Source organism: Neofelis nebulosa, chromosome X, assembly GCF_028018385.1.
Source record: "Neofelis nebulosa isolate mNeoNeb1 chromosome X, mNeoNeb1.pri, whole genome shotgun sequence".
Taxonomy (NCBI): Eukaryota; Metazoa; Chordata; class Mammalia; order Carnivora; family Felidae; genus Neofelis; species Neofelis nebulosa.
This window is the reverse complement of record NC_080800.1, coordinates 64,283,654-64,309,361: the sequence shown is the minus strand read 5'-3', so window position 1 is coordinate 64,309,361 and position 25,708 is coordinate 64,283,654. Positions and strand designations below refer to the sequence as shown.

At 37.6% G+C, this 25,708-nt stretch overlaps 1 protein-coding gene and 1 non-coding gene across 10 annotated transcripts in view; both read left to right on the top strand.

Annotated features, from left to right (window-relative positions):
* The window catches only part of ATRX (ATRX chromatin remodeler), a 320,378-nt gene that overhangs the window by 31,469 nt on the left and 263,201 nt on the right, over positions 1–25,708 (top strand). For all 9 annotated transcript variants that reach the window (XM_058712606.1, XM_058712608.1, XM_058712607.1 and 6 more), the window contains one exon: positions 16,540–16,652. In XM_058712606.1, the coding sequence (XP_058568589.1) occupies positions 16,540–16,652 (113 nt within the window). The remainder of the gene's footprint in view (positions 1–16,539; positions 16,653–25,708) is intronic.
* Positions 23,016–23,120, top strand: LOC131503344 (small nucleolar RNA U13). Its single transcript, XR_009257433.1, has one exon. It is a non-coding gene; the product is annotated as a small nucleolar RNA U13 (small nucleolar RNA).

Below are 25,708 nucleotides of genomic sequence, written 5' to 3'. Positions count from 1 at the left end.
CGAGTAGATATGCAGTTATCAGCCACAGAAGGGTGTGGTTTGGTGTATGCCGTCCCGCCTCCACTGTGGGCCTGCTGTCCATTCCCTGAAGCCCCACCTTGTTGGTGATGGGAGAAAAATGACGACTCCCCAGTCTCTCCTCCATGGACCAAGTGTCCCAAACCACTCTGTTCAAGCAGTCCTCACTGTGCCGTAGGCGTAAACAGGGAGGTTTTTCCTGCTCCACCAACTCCCATGCCTCCCTGGCGCTTGGCTGGGATTCAGACTCCTGCACAGTGCATCCCGTATTGGGGGAGTGCCGCTCTGTGCTGCCCCATATATGATTTCTGGCTGGTGGGCGCAGGCAGTCTTTGTCTTTCCAGTGGATATAAACCCTAGTCTCATAGCACTCCAGGGAGGGGATTGCTTTCTCCTACTGCGGACCATGCCCCTGACCTAGCCAATGAGTCCGAGGCTGGCTCCCCTCCTCCCCAGGTGTGCAATCAGGGCAGCTGGCCCCAGTCTGGAGAAAGCCCCTCAGAGATTGGAACTTTCTGTGCTCTGATCCATGTTTTTTTTTTTTTTTTCTTGTCTAGATACAGCCCTATGCTTCCCTAGCCTCTCTTTCTCTTCTCTTTGTCTCTCTGCAGAAGGGGATCCCTCCCCTCCATTCGTTTTATCTCTCCCAGTCTCCAGTCATGCACCTATGGCCCGTCGGATTGTCCCAGTGGGTCCCTGGAAGTGACTTTTGTCTCTTTGTCTTTTGGACTCTTGGAGTTTAAAGTCCTTTGGCTTCAGTACTGCTTTGAGAGATGAGGGAACTTTGGATGCCCCTACTTCTCCGCCATGTTGGCCCTTCTCTCTTGATTACTTTCCTTACCCATAAGCTATAATCACCCAGTACATTTTTGCATCTATTAGTTTGAATAGTTACCTATTAGGTCAGTTAGGAATAAGAAAAATAAAAGATGTTATTTTATCTTCATTTATTCCTTCTCTAATGCTCTTCCTTCATGTAGATTTGTGTTTCTGACCTGTATAATTTTTTTTTCTCTCTCTGAAGAACTTTTAACGTTTCTTGCAAGGCAAGTCTACTGTTGATAGATTACTGCAGCTTTTGTTTGTTGAGAAAGAGTAGTTTGTTTTCACTTTTGAGGGATTGTTTTGCTGGATACATTATTCTAGATTGGTGTTTTATTTTTCTTTCAACACTTTAAAAATATTCCACTCTCTGCTTGTGTGGTTTCTGACAACATATCAGATATAGTGCTTATCTTTGTTCTTCTGTAGATAAGATGTCTTTTTCTTCTGGCTAATTTTAATATTTTTCTGTCTTTGGTTTTCTGTTTGCATGTGATACCGCTAGGTGTAGATACTTGGTATTTATCCTGCTTTGGTGTTCTTTGTGCTTCCTGAATTTGTGGTATCTGTTACTAATTTTGGAAGATTTTCCCACCATTATTATTTCAACCATTTCTTCTCCTTTTTCTTTTGTCCTTTGTATTCCTGTTACATATATGTTACAATTTCTGTAATTGTCCTACAGTTATTAGTTTTTGTTTTAAGTGATTTTTTAAAGCTTTTTGATTTGTTTTGAGAGCGAGAGAGTGGGCATATGCATGTGGGAGTAGGAAAGGGGAAGTGAGAGAGAAAGAGAATCCCAAGTAGACTCCACATTGTCAACACAGAGCTTGATGTAGGGCTCAGTCTCACGAACTGCAAGATCATGACCTGAACTGAGATTAAGAGTGGGATGCTCAACCAACTGAGCCACCCAGGCACCCCTAGTTATTAGTTTTACTGTTCCATTTTTTTTCAGTTTTATTTCATTTTGGAAAGGTTTTTTGTTGTTTGCTTGGAAAGATTCTTTTGACATGTTATCAGTGTCACTGTTTCTTTCCTCATTGAGTTCATTGATTCTTTCCTTGACTGTGTCCAATCTACTAATGAGCCTATCAAAGGCATTCTTTATTTCTTTTACAGTGTTTCAGATTTGTAGCATTTCCTCTTGTTTATTTATTAGAGTTTTCCTCTCTCTGCTTACACTACCCATCTGATCTTGCATGTTGTCTATTTCTTCCATTAGAGTCCTTATCATATTATCCATAGTTATTTTAGATTCTCCTGATAATTACAAAAGTCTGTGTCTTAAATAAGTCTGGTTCTGCTGCTCTCTGTTTCTTTAGATTTTGGTTTTTCTTGTTTTCTTTTGTTATTTTTTTGACGTTTTTTTAAAAAAAAGTCTTTTAGTGTTTATTGTTTTTTGAGTGAGAGAGAGAGCGTGAGCAGGGAAGGGGCAGAGAGAGATGGAGACACAGAACCTGAAGCAGGTTCCAGGCTCTGAGTTGTCAGCACAGAGTCCAATATGGGTCCTGAACTCAGGAACCTAGAGATCTCATGACCTGAGCTGAAGTCAGATGCTTAACTGACTGAGCCACCCAGTACCTCTCCTTTGGCCTTTTGGCATGACTTGTAATTTCTTTGGAAGCTAGATGTTTCTGGTAGTGGGAATTGAGGATATTGGCTTTATTTATTTATTTATTTATTTACTTATTTAAATGTTTATGTTTGAGAGAGAGAGCATGAGCGTAAGTAGGGAAGGGGCAGAGAGAGTAGGAAACAGAGGATCTGAAGCAGACCCTGAGCTGGCAGCAGAGAGCCTGATGTGGGACTCGAACCCATGAACCACAAGATCATGACATGAGCCAAGTTTTGAATGCTTAACTGACTGAGTCACCTGGATGTCCTGAAGTTGTTCACTTTTAGTGTGAACTTTGTGAACTTTTATGTTAATCTAGCTAGGAACTGGGCTATGTGTTGTTTGCTGTAGCTGTAGGTACCAGAGGATTATTCCCTTATAGTTTCTTTGTTATAATTCTTTTTTCCCTATTTTCTTTCTGTTTCTCTAAGAATTCCTTCTTTTTTAAAATATTTATTTATTTTGATAGAGGGAGAAAAGAATCCCAAGAGGACTCCATGCTGTCAAGGACAAGAGCTCGACTCTGGGCTCATGGGGATCGATGGGGTTTGATCTCAGGAATCGTGAGATCATGACCTGAGCCAAAATCAGGAGTCAGATGCTTAATTGACTGAGCCACTCTGGCACCTCAAGAATTCCTTCTTTTTTTTTTGTTTAACGTTTATTTTTTGGGAGAGAGAGAGAGATAATGTGAGAAGGGGAGAGGCAGAGAGAGTGGGAGAGACAGAATTTGAAGCAGACTCCAAGCTTCGGGCTGTCCGCACAGAGTCTCATGTGGGACTCAAACTCACAAATCACGTGATCATGACCTGAGCTGAAGTCAGACAATGGAGCCACCCAGGCGCCCCAAGAATTCCTTCTAAAACAAAGTTTGTATTGTGCTCACTTGAAATTCAGTTATTATACTGGATCTATGTTAATGTGATAAAGGAGTTAGGGAGGGATAGTATTCTTTAATTTTAAAATTAAATCTCAGTTATTTTTAGTGGTCTTGAGTCTTTGGGCTGAGGCCTTGAGATGTATTTCTTAGCTGTCCCCCACTGTTGGGTGAAACAGGCTGAGGTTGTCTAATTGAATTGCTCTTCCTTCAGGTAGATTTTGTCCTATTAAAGTAATATACCTTGATAGGATGACTTTGTTAAGAGAATGCTCTGGGCTATTTCAGTATGGCTACTTTCCCCTTCTGCTAAAGGCACAAGAGGATTTTCTACAGATCTTAACTGTTTAAACCTGAAAACCTTATGGGGGCTCCTAGAGGTAAACCCAGCAAAGTGTGGGCCCCCCACCTAAAACTGGGACTCCTGGATTTTTTTTTAACTCTCAAGTTAATACATTCTTGGCCTCTAATGATTCATAACTTACTGTTGAAGTGTTCCCATACCAGATAAGCTGTATCTGCCTGTCTCTCTGGTTTTCTTTTTTTTTTTTTAAATTTTTTTTACGTTTATTTATTATTGAGAGACAGACACAGAGCATGAGCAGGGGAGGGGCCGAGAGATGGAGAGACACAGCATCCGAAGCAGGCTCCAGGCTCTGAGCTGTCAGCACAGAGCCCTACGTGGGGCTCGAACTCACAAACCGCAAGATCATGACCTTAGCCGAAGTCGGACGCTTAACCGACTGAGCCACCCAGGCGCCCCTGGGTTTCTTGGTAGTGATTTGCCCTGTGACTTCATGTCTCTAAAGGATCTAAGATACTGATTTTCAGTTTTTTCATCTTTTTTCTTGTCAGCATAAGAGTGAGGACTTGTAAGCCCCTTATATGTTGTAGCTGAGTGGCTAGTGTTTTATTTATTTTTTATTTTTTTAAATAAATGGACCTGTGTGAAATGGCATAATTGTGGCTTTAATTTTGGTGCTCTTCTTTGTTTTAAATGTTTGTGTAACCCCTTTCAGGTCTTGATTTTTGTGAGGATCAGGTTCTAATTTTAGTTGGAAGTTTTAGGAATTGATTTTAAAATTATTTCTCTTATTGTTAGCAAGTTATCTTTAGTTGTTCCTGAATCCAAGTAAGGATAGTGTGGTAAGTGCAGTGGTTTAAACATGAGCAGTAGAACGGGAGAACTCAGGTAATTTCATGTGTCCATAAAATGCTTTATTAAAAAATTAAACTAATGTCAATAAGTATATATAAAATGATAAAGATGAAAATGAATAAAGATGAAAATTTTTGGAAAAGTATAACTTATGCATACCTGTTTACTCAGACATTATTATACATATTATAGATTTTGTGTCACTGTATATAACCCATAGATTGTTATCATTTGTGATTAAAATTATTTATTTAGAATTATTTTCTTTATCTAGTTAAGATATAGGCAGAATAATTTAGGATAAGATCAAAGGCTTTTCCCAAGTTCTTTTCTAAATCCTTGTATTACCACTGGCCATATGTGAGTGTCTATTTCATAGCACCTTGTTCTACAATGAGTAGTCATTTTTCCCTTAAATATTTCATAGGCAAAAAGAGATAACCACATTAAACACTTTTTGTTAGCATTTAATAAAGTTGTAGTTTAATATCCATTTCTTCACATACTTTATTTACCTTTTAGGTGATGACAATTTTTTCAAAAGTTACCGTAAGGGAGTCAGAGCAAAGTAATGTGTTTTACATTGCTTAGGTTTTGTTAGCACACATTTATCTACTAACCAAAGGGATGATCCTAATAAAGTCAATTTTTGGGTAGTTACATGTAAAATGTTTGTGGTAGAGATAATTGAACACAGTAATGAAATAAAAAAAGGCAGCATTATGGAGATTTGCTTATTGAACTGAGCTTGTTCATTTTGACAGTTAATTCCTCTTTAAAGTGATGGTGGGATTTTCATTATACTTTTTCGTATATCCTGGTACCAGTGACACCATTCATAATACATTCCATCAATAATATCCTAATCTTCTACTTATTGTGCTTTCCTTCTCATTCCATTACTGGTGTTGAACCAATATACTGTATGGAAAGTTGAGTTTTTCTGCCATCAGCTGTCGTTTCTTCATTCTGAGTTTTTCTGCCATCAGCTGTCGTTTCTTCAAACCTCTTTCCCATTTTACAAGAAAACCGTTCTAAAGCGTTCTCAGTTTTTATGGTGAGAGACTTGTTGTCAGAAGTGATGACACAATCTGGCTTGGCCTTTGTGCCCATTTTTCACAGTGCCACTCCCATTTGTCCTTCCTTAATATATTCAGGAAAGTCTTTACTCTTCCTTCATATAATCCTTAAAACCATCTTCCTACCAGTTGCTGAATTGTAGCCATGGTGGGCGTGGGGAACAGGGTCTAGTGCAGGAAGCAGGGCACTTGGTCCTGGGAAGTGTGCTTTGCCTCACACCTTCTAATCCCACCCTCCATTCCCCTGGACCAGGCTGTGCAAACCAGGTTCACCTAGGATGCCGGGACCTGTAGGGCACTGCTTACAAGATAAGTTTTTTATTTAAAGTTTTTACTTTAATTCTAGTTAGTTAGCATACAGTGTTATCTTAGCTTCAGGTGTAAAATACACTGATTCAACAATTCCATGAGTGGCTCCTGGGTGGCTCAGTTGGTTAAGCATCTGACTCTTGATTTTGGCTCAGGTCATGATCTCGTGGGTCATGAGTTCGGGTCTGTGTCAGGCTCTGCACTAACAGTGAGGAGACTGCTTGGGGTTCTGTCTCTCTCTCTGTCTCTCTGTGTCCCTCTCTCTCCCTCCCCTCTTGGGTCCCTCCCCTGCTCGCATTCTTTCTCTCAAGATAAATAAATAAACTTTTAAAAAAACAAAAAAAAAATTCCACATATCATCTGGTGTTCATCACAAATGCTCTCCTCAATCCTGATCACCTGTTTAAACCCATCCTCCCACCCACCTCCCCACAGGTAACCATCAGTTTGTTCTCTGTAATTAGGAGTATGTTTTTTAATTTTTCTCTTTTTTTCCCTTTGCTTGTTTCATTTCTTAAATTCCACACATGACTAAAATCATACGGTGTTTGTCTTTCTCTGACTTAATAGTTTTGATTTGCATTTCCCTGATGATGGGTGTTGTTGAGCATCTTTTAAAAAAATATATTTATTTAGGGATGCCTAGGTGGCTCAGTTGGTTAAGTGTCCGACTTCAGCTCAGGTCATGATCTCACTGCTTGTGAGTTCGAGCCCCACATCGGGCTCTGTGTTGACAGCTTGGAGCCTGCTTCGGATTCTGTGTCTCCCTCTCTCTCTGCCCCTCCCCTGCTCATGCTCTGTCTCTCTCTCAAAAATAAACATTAAAAAAATTAAAGGATGATATTAGCTGTGGGGTTTTCATATGTGGCCCTTATTATGTTGAGGTATATTCCCTCTAAATTTACTTGTTGAGAGTTTTTATCATAAGTGAATTTTGAACTTTCTCAGGTGCTTTTTCTGCATCGATTGAAATTATATGATTTTTGTCTTTCCTCTTATTGATGTGATGTATCATGTTGATTGATTTTTGAGTATTGAACCACTCTTGTATCCCAGGAATAATCTCACTTGATCGTGGTGAGTGATTTTTTAATGTACTGTTGGATTCGGTTTGCTGGTGTTTTGTTGAGAATGTTTGCATCTGTGTTCATCAGGGATGTTGACCTGTGGCTATCTTTTTTAGTGGTGTCTTTATCTTGTTTTGGTATCAGGGTAATACTGGCCTCATAGAATGAGTTTGGGTGTTTTCCTTCCTTTTCTACCGTTTGGAATAGTCTGAGAAAACCAGGTGTTAACTCTTTATTAAATGTTTGATAGAATTCCATCTGTAAAGCCATCTGGTCCTGGACTCGTGTTTCTTGGGAGTTTTTTGATTACTGATTCAATTTTTTTTGCTGGCTATCAGTCTGTTCAAATATTCTGTATCTTCCTGTTTCAGTTTTGGTAATTTATGTTTCTAGGAATTTATCCCTTTCTTGTAGGTTGTCCAATTTTTTGGCATATACATTTTCATAATACTCTCTTATTTGTATTTCTGTGGTGTTGATTGTTATTTTTCCTCTCTCATTTGTCATTTTATTCATTTGAGTCCTTTCTCTCTTTTTCTTGATAAGTGTGGCTAGATATTTATCAATTTATCTTTTCAAAGAACCAGCTCCTGGTTTCATTAATCTTTTCTATTTTTTTTTTTTTTAGTTTCTGTATCATTTATTTCTGCTCTAATTTTTATTATTTTCCTCCTGCTGGATTTAGCTTTTGTTTTTCTAGCTCCTTTAGTTGTAAATTTAAATTGTTTATTTGAGATTCTTCTTGCTTCTTGAGGTATGCCTATATTGCTGTAAGCTTTCCTTTTAGAACTGCTTTTGCTTTTTCCTACAGGCTTTGAGCCATTGTGTTTTCAGTTTCATTCATTTCCATATACTTTATTTTTGAGAGAGAAAGAGAGAGAGAGAGAGAGAGAGAGAGAGAGGCAGGCACGTGCTTAGGAGGGCCAGAGGGAGAGAGGGAGAATCTTAAGCAGGGTCCATGTTCAGCACAGAGCCTGACATGAGGCTCGATCTCATGACCATGAGATCCTGACCTGAAGTGAAATCAAGAGTCAGATCCGACTGAGTCACCCAGGCAACCCTCAATGTACTTTTTTAAATTTCCTGGTTGACCCATTCATTGTTTAGTAGCATGTTATTTCACTTCCATGTGAATGTGGTCTTTCCAGACTTTTTGTTGGGGTCGACTTACAGTTTCATAGCATTGTGGTTAGAAAATATGCATGGTATGACTTCAATCGTTTTGAATTTGTTGGGGATTGTTTTGTGGACTAATATGTGAAGATACTTGTTTTATTATTAATGAATGTGGTAATTAAAATTTAATAGTATTTGTTTCAGAATTTTAGATTATTAGAATTTTGTAGATAAAGCTAAAGTTCCATTTGAACTATTTTTAGTTTCTTTATATTGACTCATGTTGCTCTAGTTCATTCATTTAACTGCTATATAGTATTCTTTTATGTGAACATATAATCTATCCATTCTGTTTTTTGAGAATAATTGGGTTATTTCCAAATTTTCTCTAGTGTAAACAGTGCTGCAGTTAGTACATTCTTTGTTCATATCTTTAGGGGCCAGGTGCAACACCAACTTTCTTTTATAATATTTATTTGATAGTGTTAAATATCTTTTAAAATATTTACCATTTTAGGGGCACCTTGGCTCAGTTGGTTAGGCATCCAACTCTGGCTCAGGTCATGATCTCATGGCTCGTGAGTTTGAGCCCCACTTTGAGCTTTGTGCTTACAGCTCAGAGCCTGGAGCCTGCTTAGAATTCTGTGTCTCCCTCTCTCTCACTGCCCCTCCCCCACTCACACTCTGTCTCTCTCTCTCAAAAATAAACATTTAAATTAAAAAAAATTTACCATTTTTAAGTGTATGATTCAGTGGGTTTAGGTAAATATATTGGCATTCTTGTGCAACCATCATCACTCCCCATTTCCAGAACTTTTTCATCATTTCCCAAACAGAAACTGTACCCATTAAACAATAACTGCATTCCCTCCCCCTTCCAGCCCTCTATTCTTTCTGTCTCTATGAATTTGACTTCAAGGAACATCAACCAAGTGGAATTACATATTTTTCCTTTTGTTGTGTCTGGCTTGCTCATTTAGTATGTTTTAAAAGTTCATTTATGTTATAGCATGTGTCAGAATTTCATTTCTTTTTAGGCAATATCATTTCCTTTTATTCCTTTTGTTTTTCCGTTCACCTATTTTTGATGGATTTTGGCCATTGTAAATAATCCTGGTATGAACATTTGTGTGCAAATATTTGTTTGATTTCCAACTTTCTTTTGGATATATACTTAGAGGTGGAATTGCTGGATCATATGGTAATTCTTTTAAAAAATTGTTTTTATTATGTTTCTTTATTTTTGAGAGGCAGAGAGAGACAGAGCATGAATGGGGGAGGGGCAGAGAGAGAGGGAGACACAGAATCCAAAGCAGGCTCCAGGCTCTGAGCCGTGGGTCATATGGTAATTCTGTTTAACTTTTTGAGGTATTACCATATTGTTTTTCTGCAGTGGGCCTACCTTTTGATATTCCTACCAGCAATACACCCAGGGTTATAATAGCTCCACATTCTCATCAGCACTCATTTTTTCCCATTTTTTTTGTAATAAAAATGGGTGTGAAATGGTACCTCATTTTGGTTTTGATTTGTTTTCCCTATAGTGTTGTAAGCCTCTTTTTGTGTGCTTATTGGATATTTGTACATCTTCTCTGGAGAAATATCTATTCAAGACCATCGACTATTCTTAAATTTGTTTTTTGTTGTTGAGTTCTGGGATTTTCTTATATAATACTGTGGATGTTAATACCACTTCAGATATATGATTTGGAAATATTTTTTCATAATCTGTGGGTTGTCTTTTCACTCTCTTTATAGTGTCCTTTGATGCACAGGAGTTTTTCATTTTAGTGAAATTCAGTTTATTTTTTTTTCTATTGTTGCATTGTACTTTTGATATCATGTTCAAGAAACCATCACCAAATCCAGGGGTGCCTGGGTGGCTCAGTCGTGAGTTCGAGTCCCGCATCAGGCTCTGTGCTGACAGCTCAGAGCCTGGAGCCTGCTTCCGATTCTGTGTCTCCCTCTCTCTGTACCCCTCCCCCACTCAACGCTCGCTCTCTCTCTCTCTCTCTCTCTCTCTCTCTGTCTCTCAAAAATAAATGTTAAAAAAAAATAAAAAAAGAAAAATCATCACCAAATCCAATGTCCCAAGGATTCTTTCCTGTGTTTTCTTTGAGTAATTTAATAGTTTTAGCTAGTATGTTTAGTTCTTTGTTGCCTTTTATGTTAATTTTTATTTTTATTATATCAGGTAAGGGTCCAGGTTTATTCTTTGGCATGTGGATATCCCATTTTTCCAGCCCTTTTATTGAAAGAACTGCCCTTTCTCTATGGAATGATTTTGACACCTTTGGTGAAAATCAATTGACCATATGCACACAAGGGTTTTGGTGTTTCTGTTCCATTGGCCTATAAGTTTGTCCTTATGTCAATACTGTACTGTTTCATTTATTTTAGCTCTGCAGTTAGTTTTGAAATCAGGAAGTGTGAGTTCTCCAAATTTGTTCTTTTTCATGATTGTTTTGGTTATTTGTGATTCCTGGAGCTTCCCCATGAATTTTAGGATGGCCTTTTCTGTTTTCTGCAAAATATGCTGTTGGGATTTTGATAGGGGTTGAAATGAAATTCTAAGTCATTTGTGTAGTATTGTCATTTTAACTTTTAGTATTGTGTAGTATTGTCATATTAATTTTTTCTAACCCATAGAAACTATATTTCCATTTATTTGTGTCTTCAGTTTCAGCAATGAAAACATTGCTGTTTTGCAGTTTTCAGTGTTTAAGTCTTTTGCCTCCTTGATTAAATTTATTCCCAAATACTGTTTCTGATGCTATTGTAAATGGAATTGTTTTCTTAATTTCCTTTTTGGACTGTTCATTGTTAGTGTGTAGAAATGGAATTAGTTCTTGTGGTTGATACTGTATCCACTAAGTTTACTGAATTTATTAACTATCTCAATTTTTTTGTGACATCGTGAACTTTTTTTTTTTTGAGAGTGCATGAGGTGGGGGGAGAGGAAGGAGGGAGGGAGAGAGAGAAAGAAAGAAAATCTTAAGCAGGCTCCACCTTAAGCAGACTCCACTCTCAGCTTGGAGCCCAATGTGGGGCTTGATCCCAAGATCCCTGGGTTCATGACCTGAGCTGAAATCGAGTAGATGCTTAACCAACTGAGCTACCCAGGAGCCATTTTCTACATATAAGAAGCCATCTGTGAACAGAAATAATTTAACTCTTTCCAATTTGGATAATATGCTGTTTTAAATAGTCATGAAGTGAACAAAAAATTTTAAATTGTTTACCATTCTTTTTTCCATTAAAAAACCTATTTTGGTCAATATGATCACACCCATGGTCATATTACCAAATTTTAGAGACTGCATGGTCCATGGCTGTGCCTTAAACACAGCAGCCCATCTATGGGAACAGATGCATGAATGGATTAAATGTGAAAAATAGTTTTTTTTTTTAATACATTACCATTGTGGCAAACTGGGTAATGAATACACAGAATCTTTTTTAAAACTGCATGTCACTCTCCATTTATCTCAAAATGAAAAATTTAATTCAAAAAATGGCTAGTTCCTCTATGCATATACATCTCCAAAATAAAAGTACAAAAGAGTACACATAAAATTTTTGTAATTCCACAGTTATTCATGGAAAAAAATTAGTAACACATTCAAGGGAAAGAACACAGCCCTTAGTTAAAAATATTGACATTAGGGCTCAAAATTTGTCTAAAATCTAGTCATTCATGATATGGTTAGCTTACAGTAGGAATTAAAGTTTTTATGATCCACTGGCAGATAGGTCAATTTTTACAGGTCATCAGCAACAAGCCCATGTTATAATTGTGTAACTGTGAGCATGAAGGCGGTACACATTCTTCCTCAATGGAGATTTTTAATTTTTTTAATGTTTATTTTTGGGAGACAGAGACAGAGTAGGGGAGGGGCAGAGAGAGAGGGAGACACAGAATCTAAAGCAGGCTCCAGGCTCCGAGTCTTCGGCACAGAGCCTGATGCAGGGCTCAAACCCACGAAGTGCGGGATCATGATGACCTGGGGCAAAGTTGGATGCTCAACCGACTGAGCCACCCAGGCACCCCCCTCAATGCAGATTTTTAACCACTCTTAAAAAGATTGTTTTAAGGACTAGGACCTACAGTTAAGTAACCTATATAGTACTGGTTGAGTTAGCTTCACGTTTTGGTAGAGGGATGAAGAGAGTGACAATCATGTCTGAATTTAATACAAATATCCTTTGTAATAGTTCACAGTTATGAAACTAATAAATTAATGTATGCAGTTTTGCCTTAGGAAGATTGTTTAGTTTACAAAAGTATTGATAAGTGTCACATTTTAAATGGTTTGTTGGGGGGCACCTGGGTGGTTCAGTTGGTTAAGTGTCCGACTTTGGCTCAGGTCATGACCTTGCAGTTATGACCTTGCAGTTCGTGAGTTCGAGCCCTGCATTGGGCTCTGTGATGACAGCTCAGAGCCTGGAGCTTGCTTGGGATTCTGTGTCTCCCTCTCTTTCTGCCCTTCCCCTGCTCACACTTGGTCTGTCTCTCCTTAAATGGTTTGTTGTGTTTAAAATACTGTTTCCAGGGGCGCCTGTGTGGCTCAGTTGGTTAAGCATGTATTCTTGATTTTGGCTCAGGTCATTATCTTGCAGTTCATGAGTTAGAGCCCCATGTCGTGCTCTGTGCTGATAGCTCAGAGCCTGGAGCCTGCTTGGGATTCTGTGTCTCACTCTCTCTCTGCCCTCCCCCCTCCCCCGCTTGCACTGTGTTTCTCTGAAAAATGAATAAACATTAAAAAAAGTAAGCTTAAAAAAAGTGTGATTCTAGAAATGAGGCAGATTTTAAAAGGTGACATCAGAGCTTCTATATGCAGATGGGTACTTCCCTTCTCAGTACGCCATACTGATATCAGTGATGATGTTATTCCTGAGGACATTTTGAGAACTCTCCTTTTGTAATCAATGTAGAAGTCATGCAAGAAAATGTTAAGGAATATTTGAGATTTCGGCAAAAAAGTTATTTTATCCAACCTGATAATTCACCATATTTGACTCTAAATGACATTTAGCTGTTTGCAAAAATCCCACCCACCTCAAAGAAGATTTTTCAAAAGAATGAGCAAAATTTTTTAAGTATCCACATTTTTTTTTAACCATTGGGCTTCTACCTGGTTTCTTAATTTATAATATAAGACAAACATGTTTATGCCTAAAAGTGCTATCCTTCACAGAAAGAGAAAGTTCTACTGATTGTATTCGTTTTAATTTTTACATGTGGTAGTAGTATTAATGGGTTGTGCTGACTTATCCACAGTCCTGACCTTGGTCAGCTACAGCATGGATTCATGTGATAGCTGGCTTTGTGGTTGGAATGAGTGAGAAAATCACTATTTTGTTGGTTTGCTGTACTCCTTTCTAAAGAATAACTTTTTTCTCTTTTATAATCTGTTGATGGGACAAGAATATAGAACGATATTCTTATTTTTGAATTTTGGTTACAAGAAATTCTGTGTGCCATGGGTTGATACATAGTATCTTTTGATCTGGTTCCATTTTCTAATTTAAGATTAAGGACTCGGAGTAATTCGGTAATTTTTCGTACATTTAACTTTTCCAAAGCAAGGTTATGGGAAAAAGTAGAAATCATACACTCTTGGTATCTTTATCCTAGAGGCAAGTTTGTTTCGGAATTTTGTAAAATAACTTTCTTCATTGAAACAAAATAGTTGCAGTTATGTCTGGTATATCTCATTTCTTTTTCTTTCCCTTAATATCCTGGGTTCTCCCTAACTAAACATAGGAAAATGATGCACAGGGGGCTACTGGCCTTGGGGTGGGCCTAGTGCACTGCTTGAATGGTGGTGGTACCTGGCCCAGGGAGGACTGATAACAACTGTTACTTGATTCACAGTGTTTTAATTTTCATTCTGTTGATTACTAGTGAGGTTGTAGTGCTTTTTCTTCCAATTTTTTGTTACTCCGTTGTATTCCCTTTTAAAAAGTTGTTTCTTTTTATTCACTTACTAGGAATTTAGTATTTTTAGAAAATCTAATGAGGATGTTTTTATATTCTTATTTTCAAGTTAGTTTGCCTTTTAAATTTTGGTTATGGATTTTTTGGAAGTGTATATGCAGGTATTACCTTTAAATATATAAATGGATTCTTGAATGTCTTCCTCTCTTTGCAATTTTTATTGAGAAAATTCACATAAAATTCACGGTTTACATCAATTTAGTTTAGAATTTAATGTTTTTTTTCTAGCAAATTTACAATATTGTGCAACTGTCACACTTTGTAATTCTAGAAAATTTTCATTGCCTCCCCAAAATAACACATACCTCCCAATACCCCACTTCCTCTATCGCCTGGCAGTTACTAATCTTATTGTCTTTATAGAATTGCATATATTGGACATTTTATATCTATAAATGGAATCATCCAATATGTGGCATTTTGCATTTGCCTTTTTTAGCATAATGTTTCCAATGATCATCCATGCTTTAGCATGCTTTAGGATGAATATTTCTTTCCTTTTTATTGGGATATAATATTCCATTGTTTAGCAGTTGGTGGACATTTGGGTACTTTCTCCTTTTGTTGGCTATTATGAACATTGCTGCCATGACCATTTGTGTACAGTATTTTTTTTTTTTAAATTTTTTTTTTCAACGTTTTTTATTTATTTTTTGGGACAGAGAGAGACAGAGCATGAACGGGGGAGGGGCAGAGAGAGAGGGAGACACAGAATCGGAAACAGGCTCCAGGCTCCGAGCCATCAGCCCAGAGCCTGACGCGGGGCTCGAACTCACGGACCGCGAGATCGTGACCTGGCTGAAGTCGGATGCTTAACCGACTGCGCCACCCAGGCGCCCCTGTGTACAGTATTTTTTGTGTGGGCATGTGATTTTATTCTCTTGGATATATATCTAGGAATGGAATAACTGAGTCATTTGGAAACTTTATGTTTAACTTTTTGAGTTACCACTAAACATTTTTACAGTGCCTATACCATTTTACATCTCTACCAGCAATGTATTTGGGTTCCAATTTCTTTACACACTTGCTAACTCTTATTTTTCATTTTAAAAATTACATCCACTCTAAAGAGTGGTATCTTACTATGGTTTTGATTTGCATTTTCCTTTTTAAAAAAAATGTTTATTTGAGGCAGAGAGAATGTGTGCATGTGCATGGGAGGGGCATAGAGAGAGGAAGAGAATCTGAAGCATGCTGTGTGCTGTCATTGCAGACCCAGATGCGGGGCTTGATCTCACAAATTGTGAGATCACGACCTGAGCGAAATCAAGAGTTGGAAGCTCTACCCAGTGAGCCACCCAGGCACCTAATGCATTGTCCTAATGACTCATAATCTTGAGCATTTTTCATGTGTATAAATGTTTTATTTATTTTAGAGAGAGAGAGAGAGAGAGAGAGACAGAGTATGAGCAGGGGAGGGGCAGAGAGAGGGAGACACAGAGTCTGAAGCAGGTTTCAGCCTCTGAGCTGTCAGCACAGAGTCTGACACGGGGCTCAAACACATGAATCACAGGATCATGACCTGAGCCGAAGTTGGACGCTTAACTGACTGAGCCACCCAGGTGCTCAGTGTTTTTCATGTGTTTACTGGCCCTTTGTATATCTTCTTTGGGGAAATGTATATCTAAGTCCTTGCCCATTTTTAAATTGGGTCTTCTTTTATTGTTTTAATTGTAAAAATTCTTTATTAAAAGCATAAAAATCATTTTAAAGGATATGTATTGTCTTATTAAAGGATATATATTATATAAAAGGCTATTAATATCTTTTCAGATATATGATTTGAAGATAGTTTTCTTTAGTTGTATGGATTTTCTCTTTACTTTCTTGATGCTATCTTTTAATGCACAAAAGTTTTAAATTTCAATGAAGTGAGTTTTATCTATTTTTCCTCTTTTAAAAGTTTAGGAAAACATACTAGAATTGGGGTACATGTTTATTTTTGTGCATTTTTTAAGCTTTTAACTTGTATAACTGTTGGATTACAGATGTACCTATTATATAACTTAGCAGGATATGCTGTAACAATTAAGCTGCATAAATATTTCCCTGGGAATCTGTGAGCTCTCCTAAGTCCTGTTTTAAATTTTATTCATCTTTGTGTCATTTATACAATTATTCTGTGACAAGCAGAAGACAGAATGATAAACAAAAAAACTGTAGAAGCTTTCCAGGGAGTGTTTAGTAAATATATTCGATACATTACTCAATTATTATTCTAAATGATGTAGAGCAAAATCTCGTCAGCTTTTTCCTTAAATTATATTTTGATCCTGGGTAAGTGTAAAGTAGGTTGGGTTGTTCATTTTTCAAATCCTTACTGAAATAATTAACATTCATTTTTTTAACTTTTATATTGAATATACTTTCTTTCAGATGACTTAATGTTTTCAGTTTGTTAGACCCTTACACTTGATTAAATACATGACAAGCTAATTAAGGAAGTTCTTTAAATTTTTTGTTTTAATAGTGAAAGCAAGTTGAATACATTGGTGCAGAAGCTTCATGACTTCCTGGCACACTCATCAGAAGAATCTGAAGAAACAAGTTCTCCTCCAAGACTTGTGATGAACCAAAGCACAGGTAAATTGAAAAATAATATGCAATATCTTCTAGTCTATTTTCCATTCATTTTTGGGAGGGAGAAGCTAGCAAAAGCTTTAATAGCTCTTATGTATTTAGTATTTAGCTAATATCTGATATTAGAGAATTATTTCATTTGAGAGAGAGAGAATCTCAGGTGGGCTCTGTGTTAACGCAGGGCTTGATCCCATGACCCGAGCAGAAATCAAGAGTCAGGATGCTCAACCAGCTGAGTCACCCAGGTGCTCCTGATGTTGGAGATTTTAATTTAGATAAATAAAATGTAGGTTGTGTGGTTATAGGTGCTTAGAGAATGATGTACTTATGGTTTTATGCCTAATGGAGATGTCTTCTAGAGTGGGTGATAAATGTCACTATGGAAAATAGGTAGTATTAGAAGAGGCGGGAGCAGTATAGAAATATATTATCTTAGCAGTTGTTTGTGTATTATGAGTTAAATTTTTATGTTTGATAACTTCTGAGTAGAATTGGTATATTTTTTTGTATGAATAAGACTTAACATCTCATTTGTCCCTCCTTTTCTCCTTTTTAAAAGTATCCTGTATCATGTGATGATAACTTATTTTCAGGTTTTCATGGGTAGCTACATATAGAAGAACTGAATACACACACACACACACACACACACACACACACACACACGAATGTGCACCACAGATCAAATTGGTACAAAAAGTATAGTAGAGGTAGACCACAGTGAGAGGTTAACCATATAATTAGAGTTCCAAAAGGAGAGAAAATTAAACTCCTAAAGAACAAAACAACAACAACAACAACAAAACCAAGAGAAAAGCTTAGAAACAGGCAGAGGAAAAAATTCATTGCTTTCAAAGGGAGTAGCAATAACAGTGATAGCATACATGAATGATAGAAGCTACATGACTTTAAAGTACCAAATGAAAATAATTGCCATCTTGGTACTCTATATTCAGTGAAAACGTCTTTCAAAAGTAAAGGTGAAATTAATATAGAAAAAAAGTGAGAACTCCATGTTAGTAGACCTACACTAGTTGGAATACTAAAGGCTTTTTTTTAATCAGAAGGAAAATAATTTGAAATGGCAATACCAAAATACAGAAATTGATGAATAATAATGGGAAGGGTAAGTAGGTGGGTAAAACTAAATATGTAGTGTTATCTTTTTTTTTTTTTTTAACATTTATTTGTTTTTGAGACAGAGACAGAGCATGAATGGGGGAGGGTCAGAGAGAGGGAGACACAGAATCTGAAACAGGCTCCAGGCTCTGAGCTTTCAGCACAGAGCCTGACGCGGGGCTCGAACCCACGGACCGTGAGATCATGACCTGAGCCGAAGTCGGCCGTTTAACCGACTGAGCCACCCAGGCGCCCCTATGTAGTGTTATCTAATCCATAGTCCCTATTCTTAATTCAAAAATTGCCCCAACAGTTTTTATAGATAAGTTGTCCCTCCCAAGTCAAGGATCCACTTGAAGATAACATATTGTGTATAGTGGTCTCTTTAGTCTTTTCAAATCTAAAACCATTTCTCTGTTGTAACCATGACAATTTTGAAATGCAAAGGTCTATTACATTGGTGACCCTTGATATGAATTTGTCTGAATAGGTAGATTCAAGTTATTTATTTTTTTGGTCAAGGTTACTATGTAAGTGGTGCTGTGTTGTTGTCAATACATCATCTCACAAGACACATGATGTAATTTTTTTCTTTTTTTTAAATTTTTTATTCATTTTTGAGAGAGAGAGAGAGAACAAGCAAGGGAGGGGTAGAGAGAGATGGAAGCAGAGAATCCCAAGCAGGTTCCCCACTATCAGCACAGAGCCCGATGCAAGGCTCAAACCCATGAACCATGATGTCTTGAGCTGAAATCAAGAGTCAGATGCTTAGCCGACTGAGCCACCCAGGTGCCCCTGTAATTTTTTTCTTTTTATAACACTTTTTAAAAAAAATAGTATGTATTTTTGAGAGAGAGACAGCGCGCAAGAGGGGAAGGGGCACAGAGGGAGACACAGAATCTGAAGCAGGCTCCAAGATCTGAGCTGTCAGCACAGAGCCTGACACAGGGCTTGAATCCACAAACTGTGAGATCATGATCTGAGATGAAGTCAGATGCTTAACTGACTAAGCCACCCAGGCACCCCTGTAATTTTTTTTTTTATTGGTGATGTTAACTTAGGATACTTTGTTATGGTTGATTTGCTAGATTAATCCACTGTAAACTTAATGATTTATTCCTTTGTAACTAATAAGTAATTTGTAGGAGATTACTGTGAAACTAGGTATTCTTTTTCATCATCAAAAGTTAATTTATGTGTTTTCTGTTGCAAATTAACACAAACATGGCAGCTTCCAATAATCCAAATGTATTATTTCACATTTCTGTAGGTCAGGAGTCCAGTGACCTTTTCTGGTCTCTGCCCAGGGTATCACAGGGCTAAAGTGAAAGTGTCATTAAGACTATGTTCTTTTTCTCTCTCTTCCAAAAATAAATAAACATTAAAAAAATTTTAGGCTGTGTCTCTCTCTTCTACCCCTCCCCTGCTACACTCTTTTTCTCTCTCTCTCCTTCAAAATAAATAAACATAAAAAAAATGACTATGTTCCTTTCTGGGGTGCCTGGGTGACTCAGTCAGTTAAACATCCGACTCTTGGTTTCAGCTCTGGTGACGATCTCACAGTTTGTGAGTTTGAGTCCTGCATTGGGCTTTGTGCTAATAGTGCAGAATCTGCTTGGGATTCTCTCTCTCTCCCTCTTTCTGCCCATCCCTGGCTCACATGTTATGTCTCTGTCTCTCACAAAATAAATAAATAAACTTAAAAACATAAAGACTGTATTCCTTTTTGAAGGCTCTGTGGGAAAATCCATTTCTGTGCTCATTCAGATTGTTGGCAGAATTCAAGTCCTTGTGGTTGTACTTCTGAGGTTCCCATTTCTTGGTGGTCATTGGACAAGATCCTCTCAGCTTCTTAAGGCTATTTGTATTTCTTCTCACATGACCCCCTCCATATTCAAAGGTAGCAACAGCATGTTGAGTCTTTCTCATGATTTGTATCTCTCTAACTCTTCTGCTTACTTCTTCCTGTCAATTCTGCCACCATCTGGAGAATTTTACCCACTGTTAAGGACTCATGTGATTAGCCAAATCCCTTTCACCCCTCCCTCCAATTTTTTTTAATGTTTATTTATTTTTGAGAGAGAAAAACAGAGTGTGAGCAGGGGAGGGGCAGAGAGAGAGGACACACAGAATCTGAATTAGGCTCCAGGCTCCAAGCTGTCAGCAAAGAGCCTGATGCAGGGCTAGGACTCACGGACTGTGAGATCATGACCTGAGCCAAACTTGGACGCTTAACTGACTGAGCCACCTAGGTGCCCCCTGCCTCCAATTTTTAAGGCCAGCTGTGCCATTTTATATAGCACAATCATGGAAGTAGCGTTTCCTCACATTCACAGATTCTGGATATTGTGGGGCATGAAATTTTGGGGGGCCATTTGTAGAAATTATGCATACTACAGTATCCCTTCATGATTCTCTGCTAATGATGTATTACTTTGGTGAGTTCCAAATGCTGATAATCTATACTTCTATGTTTTAGATGGTATATTACTATAAGGGAGGGCTTTACATGCCATTCTCTCTTCATTTGATTATATTAGTATGTAGTAATTTCTTTCTTTGCCAAGAATAATTCTATCATTAAACTTTTTTTAATGTTTATTTTTGAGAGAGAGCGAGTGAGGGAGCATGAGTAGGGGAGGGGCAGAGAGAGAGGGAGACACAGGGTCCGAAGCAGGTACCAGGCTCCGAGTTGTCAGCACAGAGCCTGGTGGGGGGCTCAAACCCATGAACTATGAGATCATGACCTGAGCTAAAGTCAGACACTTAACTGAGTGAGCCACCCAGGTGCCCCATCATTATTTATTTCAGTGCTCTTTTGTATCACTGTTGGCCAGTGGGAGCCCCTTCTGTATGGCTTCTGCTGATCTTTTGAAAAGTCCTCATTCTAGAGCACTTCATTACTTTCTGCCCTTATGAGATGTTGAATGTTTACTTTGCACTGTCTTTTTCCTAACCCAAGAATCAGTTATTTCTCCAAGGAGTTCTGGTTCATTTTAATGAGATAATGTGTTTAGAAACCAACATCTGGTTATATGAGGTTCTCATTGCCACCAGGACGTCTTTGCTTCCAGGCCCTTTCACAGAGAAAGCGGATATATGTATTCTATTTTCATAAGTTGATTTTGACATTTTTATTTTTTAAATTAATTTTTAAATTCTGATATAATTAACATGCAGTTTTATATTATTTTCAGGTGTACAATATAGTGATTCCACAATTCTTTACATTAAGAGTACTCTTAATCTCCTTTACTTACTTCATCTACCCATCTCTCCTCTGGTAAACACCAGTTTATTCTCTATGTTTAAGAGTCATTTGTTTGTCACTTTTTTTCTTTGTTTTCTTCAGTTCCACATATGAGTGAAATCATATGGTATTTGTCTTTGACTTATTTCGCTTAATACTATACCCTCTAGATCATCCATGTTGTTGCAAATGGTAAGATTTCATTCTTTTTTATGGCTGAGTAATATTCCATTGTATATACATACCACATTGTCTTTATCCATTCATCTATTGATGGACACTTGGGTTGCTTCCATATATTGGGTATTGTAAATAATACTCTAATAAACATAGGTGTGTGCATATCTTTTCAAGTTAGTGTTTTTATATATTTTTTTGGTAAATACCCAGTAGTGGAATTACTGGAGCATATGGTGATTGTATTATTAATTTTTGAGGAACCTCTATATGGTTTTCCATAGTGGCTGTACCAGTTTCCATTCCCACCAACAGTGCACAAGTGTACCTTTTTCTTCATATCCTAGCAAACACTTGTGGTTTCTCATGTTTTAAATTTCAGCCATTCTGACAGGTGTGAGGTGATATCTCATTGTGGTTTTAATTTGCATTTCCCTGATGATGAATGATGTTGAGCATCTTTTCATGTTGGTCATCTCTGTCTTTGGAAAAATGTATGCTCGTGTCTTCTGCCCATTTTAAAAAATTGGATTATTGTGTAGTTTTTTTTTTGGTGTTGATTTATGTAAGTCCTTTTTTTTTTTTTTTAAACTTTTTTTAATGTTGGGGCACCTGGGTGGCTCAATCAGTTAAGCATCTGACTTCAGCTCAGGTCATGATCTTGTGGTTCATGAGTTCGAGCCTCGTGTTGGGCTCTGTGCTGACAACTCAGAGCCTGCAGCCTTCTTTGGATTCTGTGTCTCCCTCTCTCTCTCTGCCCCTCCCCCACTTGTACTCTGTTTCTTTCTCAAAAATAAATAAAACATTAAAAATTTAACACTTTTTAAATGTTTATGTATTTGAGAGAGAGAGAGAGAGAGACAGAGAGACAGAGAGAAAGGGAGACAGAATCTGAAGCAGGCTCCAGGCTCTGAGCTGTCAGCACAGAGCCCGATGTGGGGCTCGAACTCATGAGCTGTGAGATCATGACCTGAGGCAAAGTTGGACGTTTAACCAACTGTGCCACCCAGGTGTCCCAAGTTGTGTAAGTTCTTTACATACTTTGTATATTAACCCTTTATTGGATATGTCATTTTCAAATGTCTTCTCCTATTCAGTAGGTTGTCTTTTAGTTTTGTTGATTGTTTTCTTTGCTGTGCAGAAGGATTTTATTTTGATGTAGTCCCAATAGTTTATTTTTGCTTTTGTTTTCTGTGTGATTGTATTACACAGGAAACAAATGCCTCGGAAGACCTCTAGAAAAGTGTTGTTATGGTGGATCTCAGATAAATTACTGCCTGTGCACTCTTCTAGGATTTTTATAGTTTTATAGTTTTATAGGATTTTTATAGGTCTCACATTTAGGTCTTTAATCCATTTTGAGTTTATTTCTGTTTATGGTATCAGAAAGTGTTCCAGTTTAATTCTTCTGCATATAGGTGTCCAATTTTCCCATTATCATTTGTTGAAGAGGCTGTTTTTTTTTCCCATTGCATATACTTGCCTCCTTTATATGAAAATTAATCAACCATATAATCTTGGATTTATTTTTGGGCTGTCTTGTTCCATTGATCTATGTATTTGTTTTTATGGAAGTACCATACTGTTTTTGATTACTATAGCTTTGTAGCATATCTTGAAATCTGGGGTTGTGATACCTCCAGTTTTGTTCTTCTTTTTCAAGATTGCTTTAGTTATTCAGGGACTTCTGTGGTTCCATACAAATTTTAGGAATGTTCTTTCTAGTTCTATGAAAAATGCTCTTGGTTATTTGACTGGGATTGCATTAAACGTGTAGATTGCTTTGAGTAATATCGACATTTTAATAGTATTTGTTCTGGAACCTTTTGTAGTTCATAAGCATGATGATTGGGTGTTCACACAATTGTGTGGCATGTGCCTCCCCTAAACCTTTGTTACCACCTTGGCACATTACCCGTCTGATGTGAACTTGGGGAAAAAAAAAATATTTGTTTCCATTCCATGAGCATGGAATGTTTTTCCATTTCTTTGTGTCCTCTTCAACTTCTTTCATAAGTGTTCTGTAGATTTCAGAGTACAGATCTTTTAACTCTTTGTTTAGGTTTATTCCTAGGTATCTTCTTGTTTTTGGTAAAATTGTCAGTGGGATTATTTTCTTAATCTTTTTTTTTTTTGTACTTCATTATTAGTGTGTAGAAATGCAACAGATTTCTATAGATTGATTTTGTATCCTGAGACTTTAATGAATTCTTATATTAGTTCTAGTAGTTTTTTTTTGTTTGAGTCTTCAGGGTTTCCTCTAGAAAGTATCATATTATCTGCTAATAGTGAAAATTTTACTTCTTCCTAACAGTTTGGGTGCCTTTTCTTTCTTTTTGTTGTCTGATTGCTGTGGCTAAGACTTCTTTTTTTAAATTTTTTAAAATGTTTTTATTTATTTTTGAGACAGAGACAGAACATGAGAAGGGGAGGGGCAGAGAGAGAGAGAGACACACACAGAATCCAAAGATGGCTCCAGACTCTGAACTGTCAGCACGGAGCCCGTCGCAGGGCTCGAACTCACAGACTGAGATTGTGACCTGAGCTGAAGTCTGACGTTTAACCAACTGAGCCACCCAGGCACCCTGGCTAGGACGTCTTGTACTATGTTGAATAAAAGTGCAAGGCATCCTTGTCTTATTCCTGACCTTAGGGGAAAAGCTCCCAGTTCTTTCCAGTTAGCTGCGGGTTTCTCTTAAATGGCCTTTGTTATTTTTGAGGTATGTTTCCTCTAAAGCTACTTTGTTGAGGATTTTTGTCATGAATGGATGTTGTACTTTGTCAGACATTTTTTGCATCTTTTGAAATTATCATATTTTTTAATCCTTTCTCTTGTGAATGTGATATATCATGTTAATTAATTTGGAATATTGAATCACACTTGCATTCCAGGAATAAATCCTGCCTGATCATGGTAAATGAATTTTTAAATGTATTATTGGGATTCAGTTTACTAATATTTTGTTGAGGGATTTTTGCATCTATGTTCAGTGGGGATATTGGCCTTTAGTTCTTTTTTTTAGTGGTATCTTTATCTGGTTTTGGTATCAGAGTTAACACTGGCCTTATAGAATGAAATTGGAAGCTTTCTTTCTTTTATTTTTTGGAATAGTTTGAGAAGAATAGGTATTAAACTCTTTAAAAAATTTTTTTAATGTTTATTTATTTTTGACAGAGACAGAGTGTGAGCGGGGGAGGGGCAGAGAGAAAGGGAGACAGAATCCGGAGCAGGCTCCAGGCTCTGAGCAAGCTGTCAGCACAGAGGCTGACGTGGGGCTCGAACGCACAAACCGCGGCGTCATGACCTGAGCCAAAGTTGGACGCTTAACCAACTGAGCCACCCAGGCACCCCATTTTTGATGTTTTTATTTATTTTTGAGACATAGAGAAAGCACGAGCTGGGGAGGGGCAGAGAGAGGGAGACAGGAACCGAAGCAGGCTCTGTGCTGTCAGCAGAGAGCCTGACGCGGGGCTCAAACTTAGGAGCGATGAGATCATGACCTGAGCTGAAGTCAGATGCTCAGCTGACTGAGCCACTCAGGTGTCCCTCAAAATTTTTTCTAAAGTTTATTTTGAGAAAGAGAGAAAGTGGGGCTGGGGAAGAGAGAGAGGGAGAGAGAGAATTCCATGCAGGCTCTGAAATGTTAGCACATAGCCCGATGTGGGGCTCTAACTCAAAACTGTGAGTTCATGACCCAAGCCAAAACCAAGAGTCGGCGCTTAACTGAGCTACCTGGGTAACTTGGTATTAAACTCTTTATTGTTTTATTATTATTTTTTAATGTTTATTTATTTTTGACAGAGAGAGAGAGAGAAAGTGAGCATGCGTGGGGGAGGGGCAGAGAGAGGGGGAGACACAGACTCCAAAGCAGGCTCCAGGCTCTGAGCTGTCAGCACAGAGTCCGGGGCGGGGCTCGAACTCATGGACCTCAAGATCATGACCTGAGCCGAAGTCAGATGCTCAGCCGACTGAGCCACCCAGGCGCACCTAAACTCTTTAAATGTTTGGTAGAATTCACCTGTGACATCATCTGGTCCTGGACTTTTGTTTGTTGGTTGTGTTTTGAATACTGATTCAACCTTACTGCTGGTAATCAGTCTTCTCAAATTCAGTTTTACTTTTCCTGATTCAATTTGGGGAGGTTATATGTTTCTAAAAATTTATCCATTTCTTCTAGGTTGTACAAATTTGTTGTCATATACTTTTTCATACTATTCTCTTCTAATCCTTTGTATTTCTGTTCAGTTGCTTTTTTATTTCTCCTCTTTTCTAATGTTGAGTTCTCTTTATTTTTTGATGAGTCTTGATAAAGGTTTATCAATTTTGTTAATCTTTTCATACAACCAGCTTATGGTTTCATTGATGTGTTGTATTGTTTTTTTAGTTTCTTTTTTGTTTGTTTCTGCTCTTATTTTTATTTCCTTTCTTTTACCTGTTTTGGGTTTCATTTGTGATTCTTTTTTTTTTTCTTAGCTCCGTTAGGTGTAAGTTTAGGTTTTTTATTTTAGATTT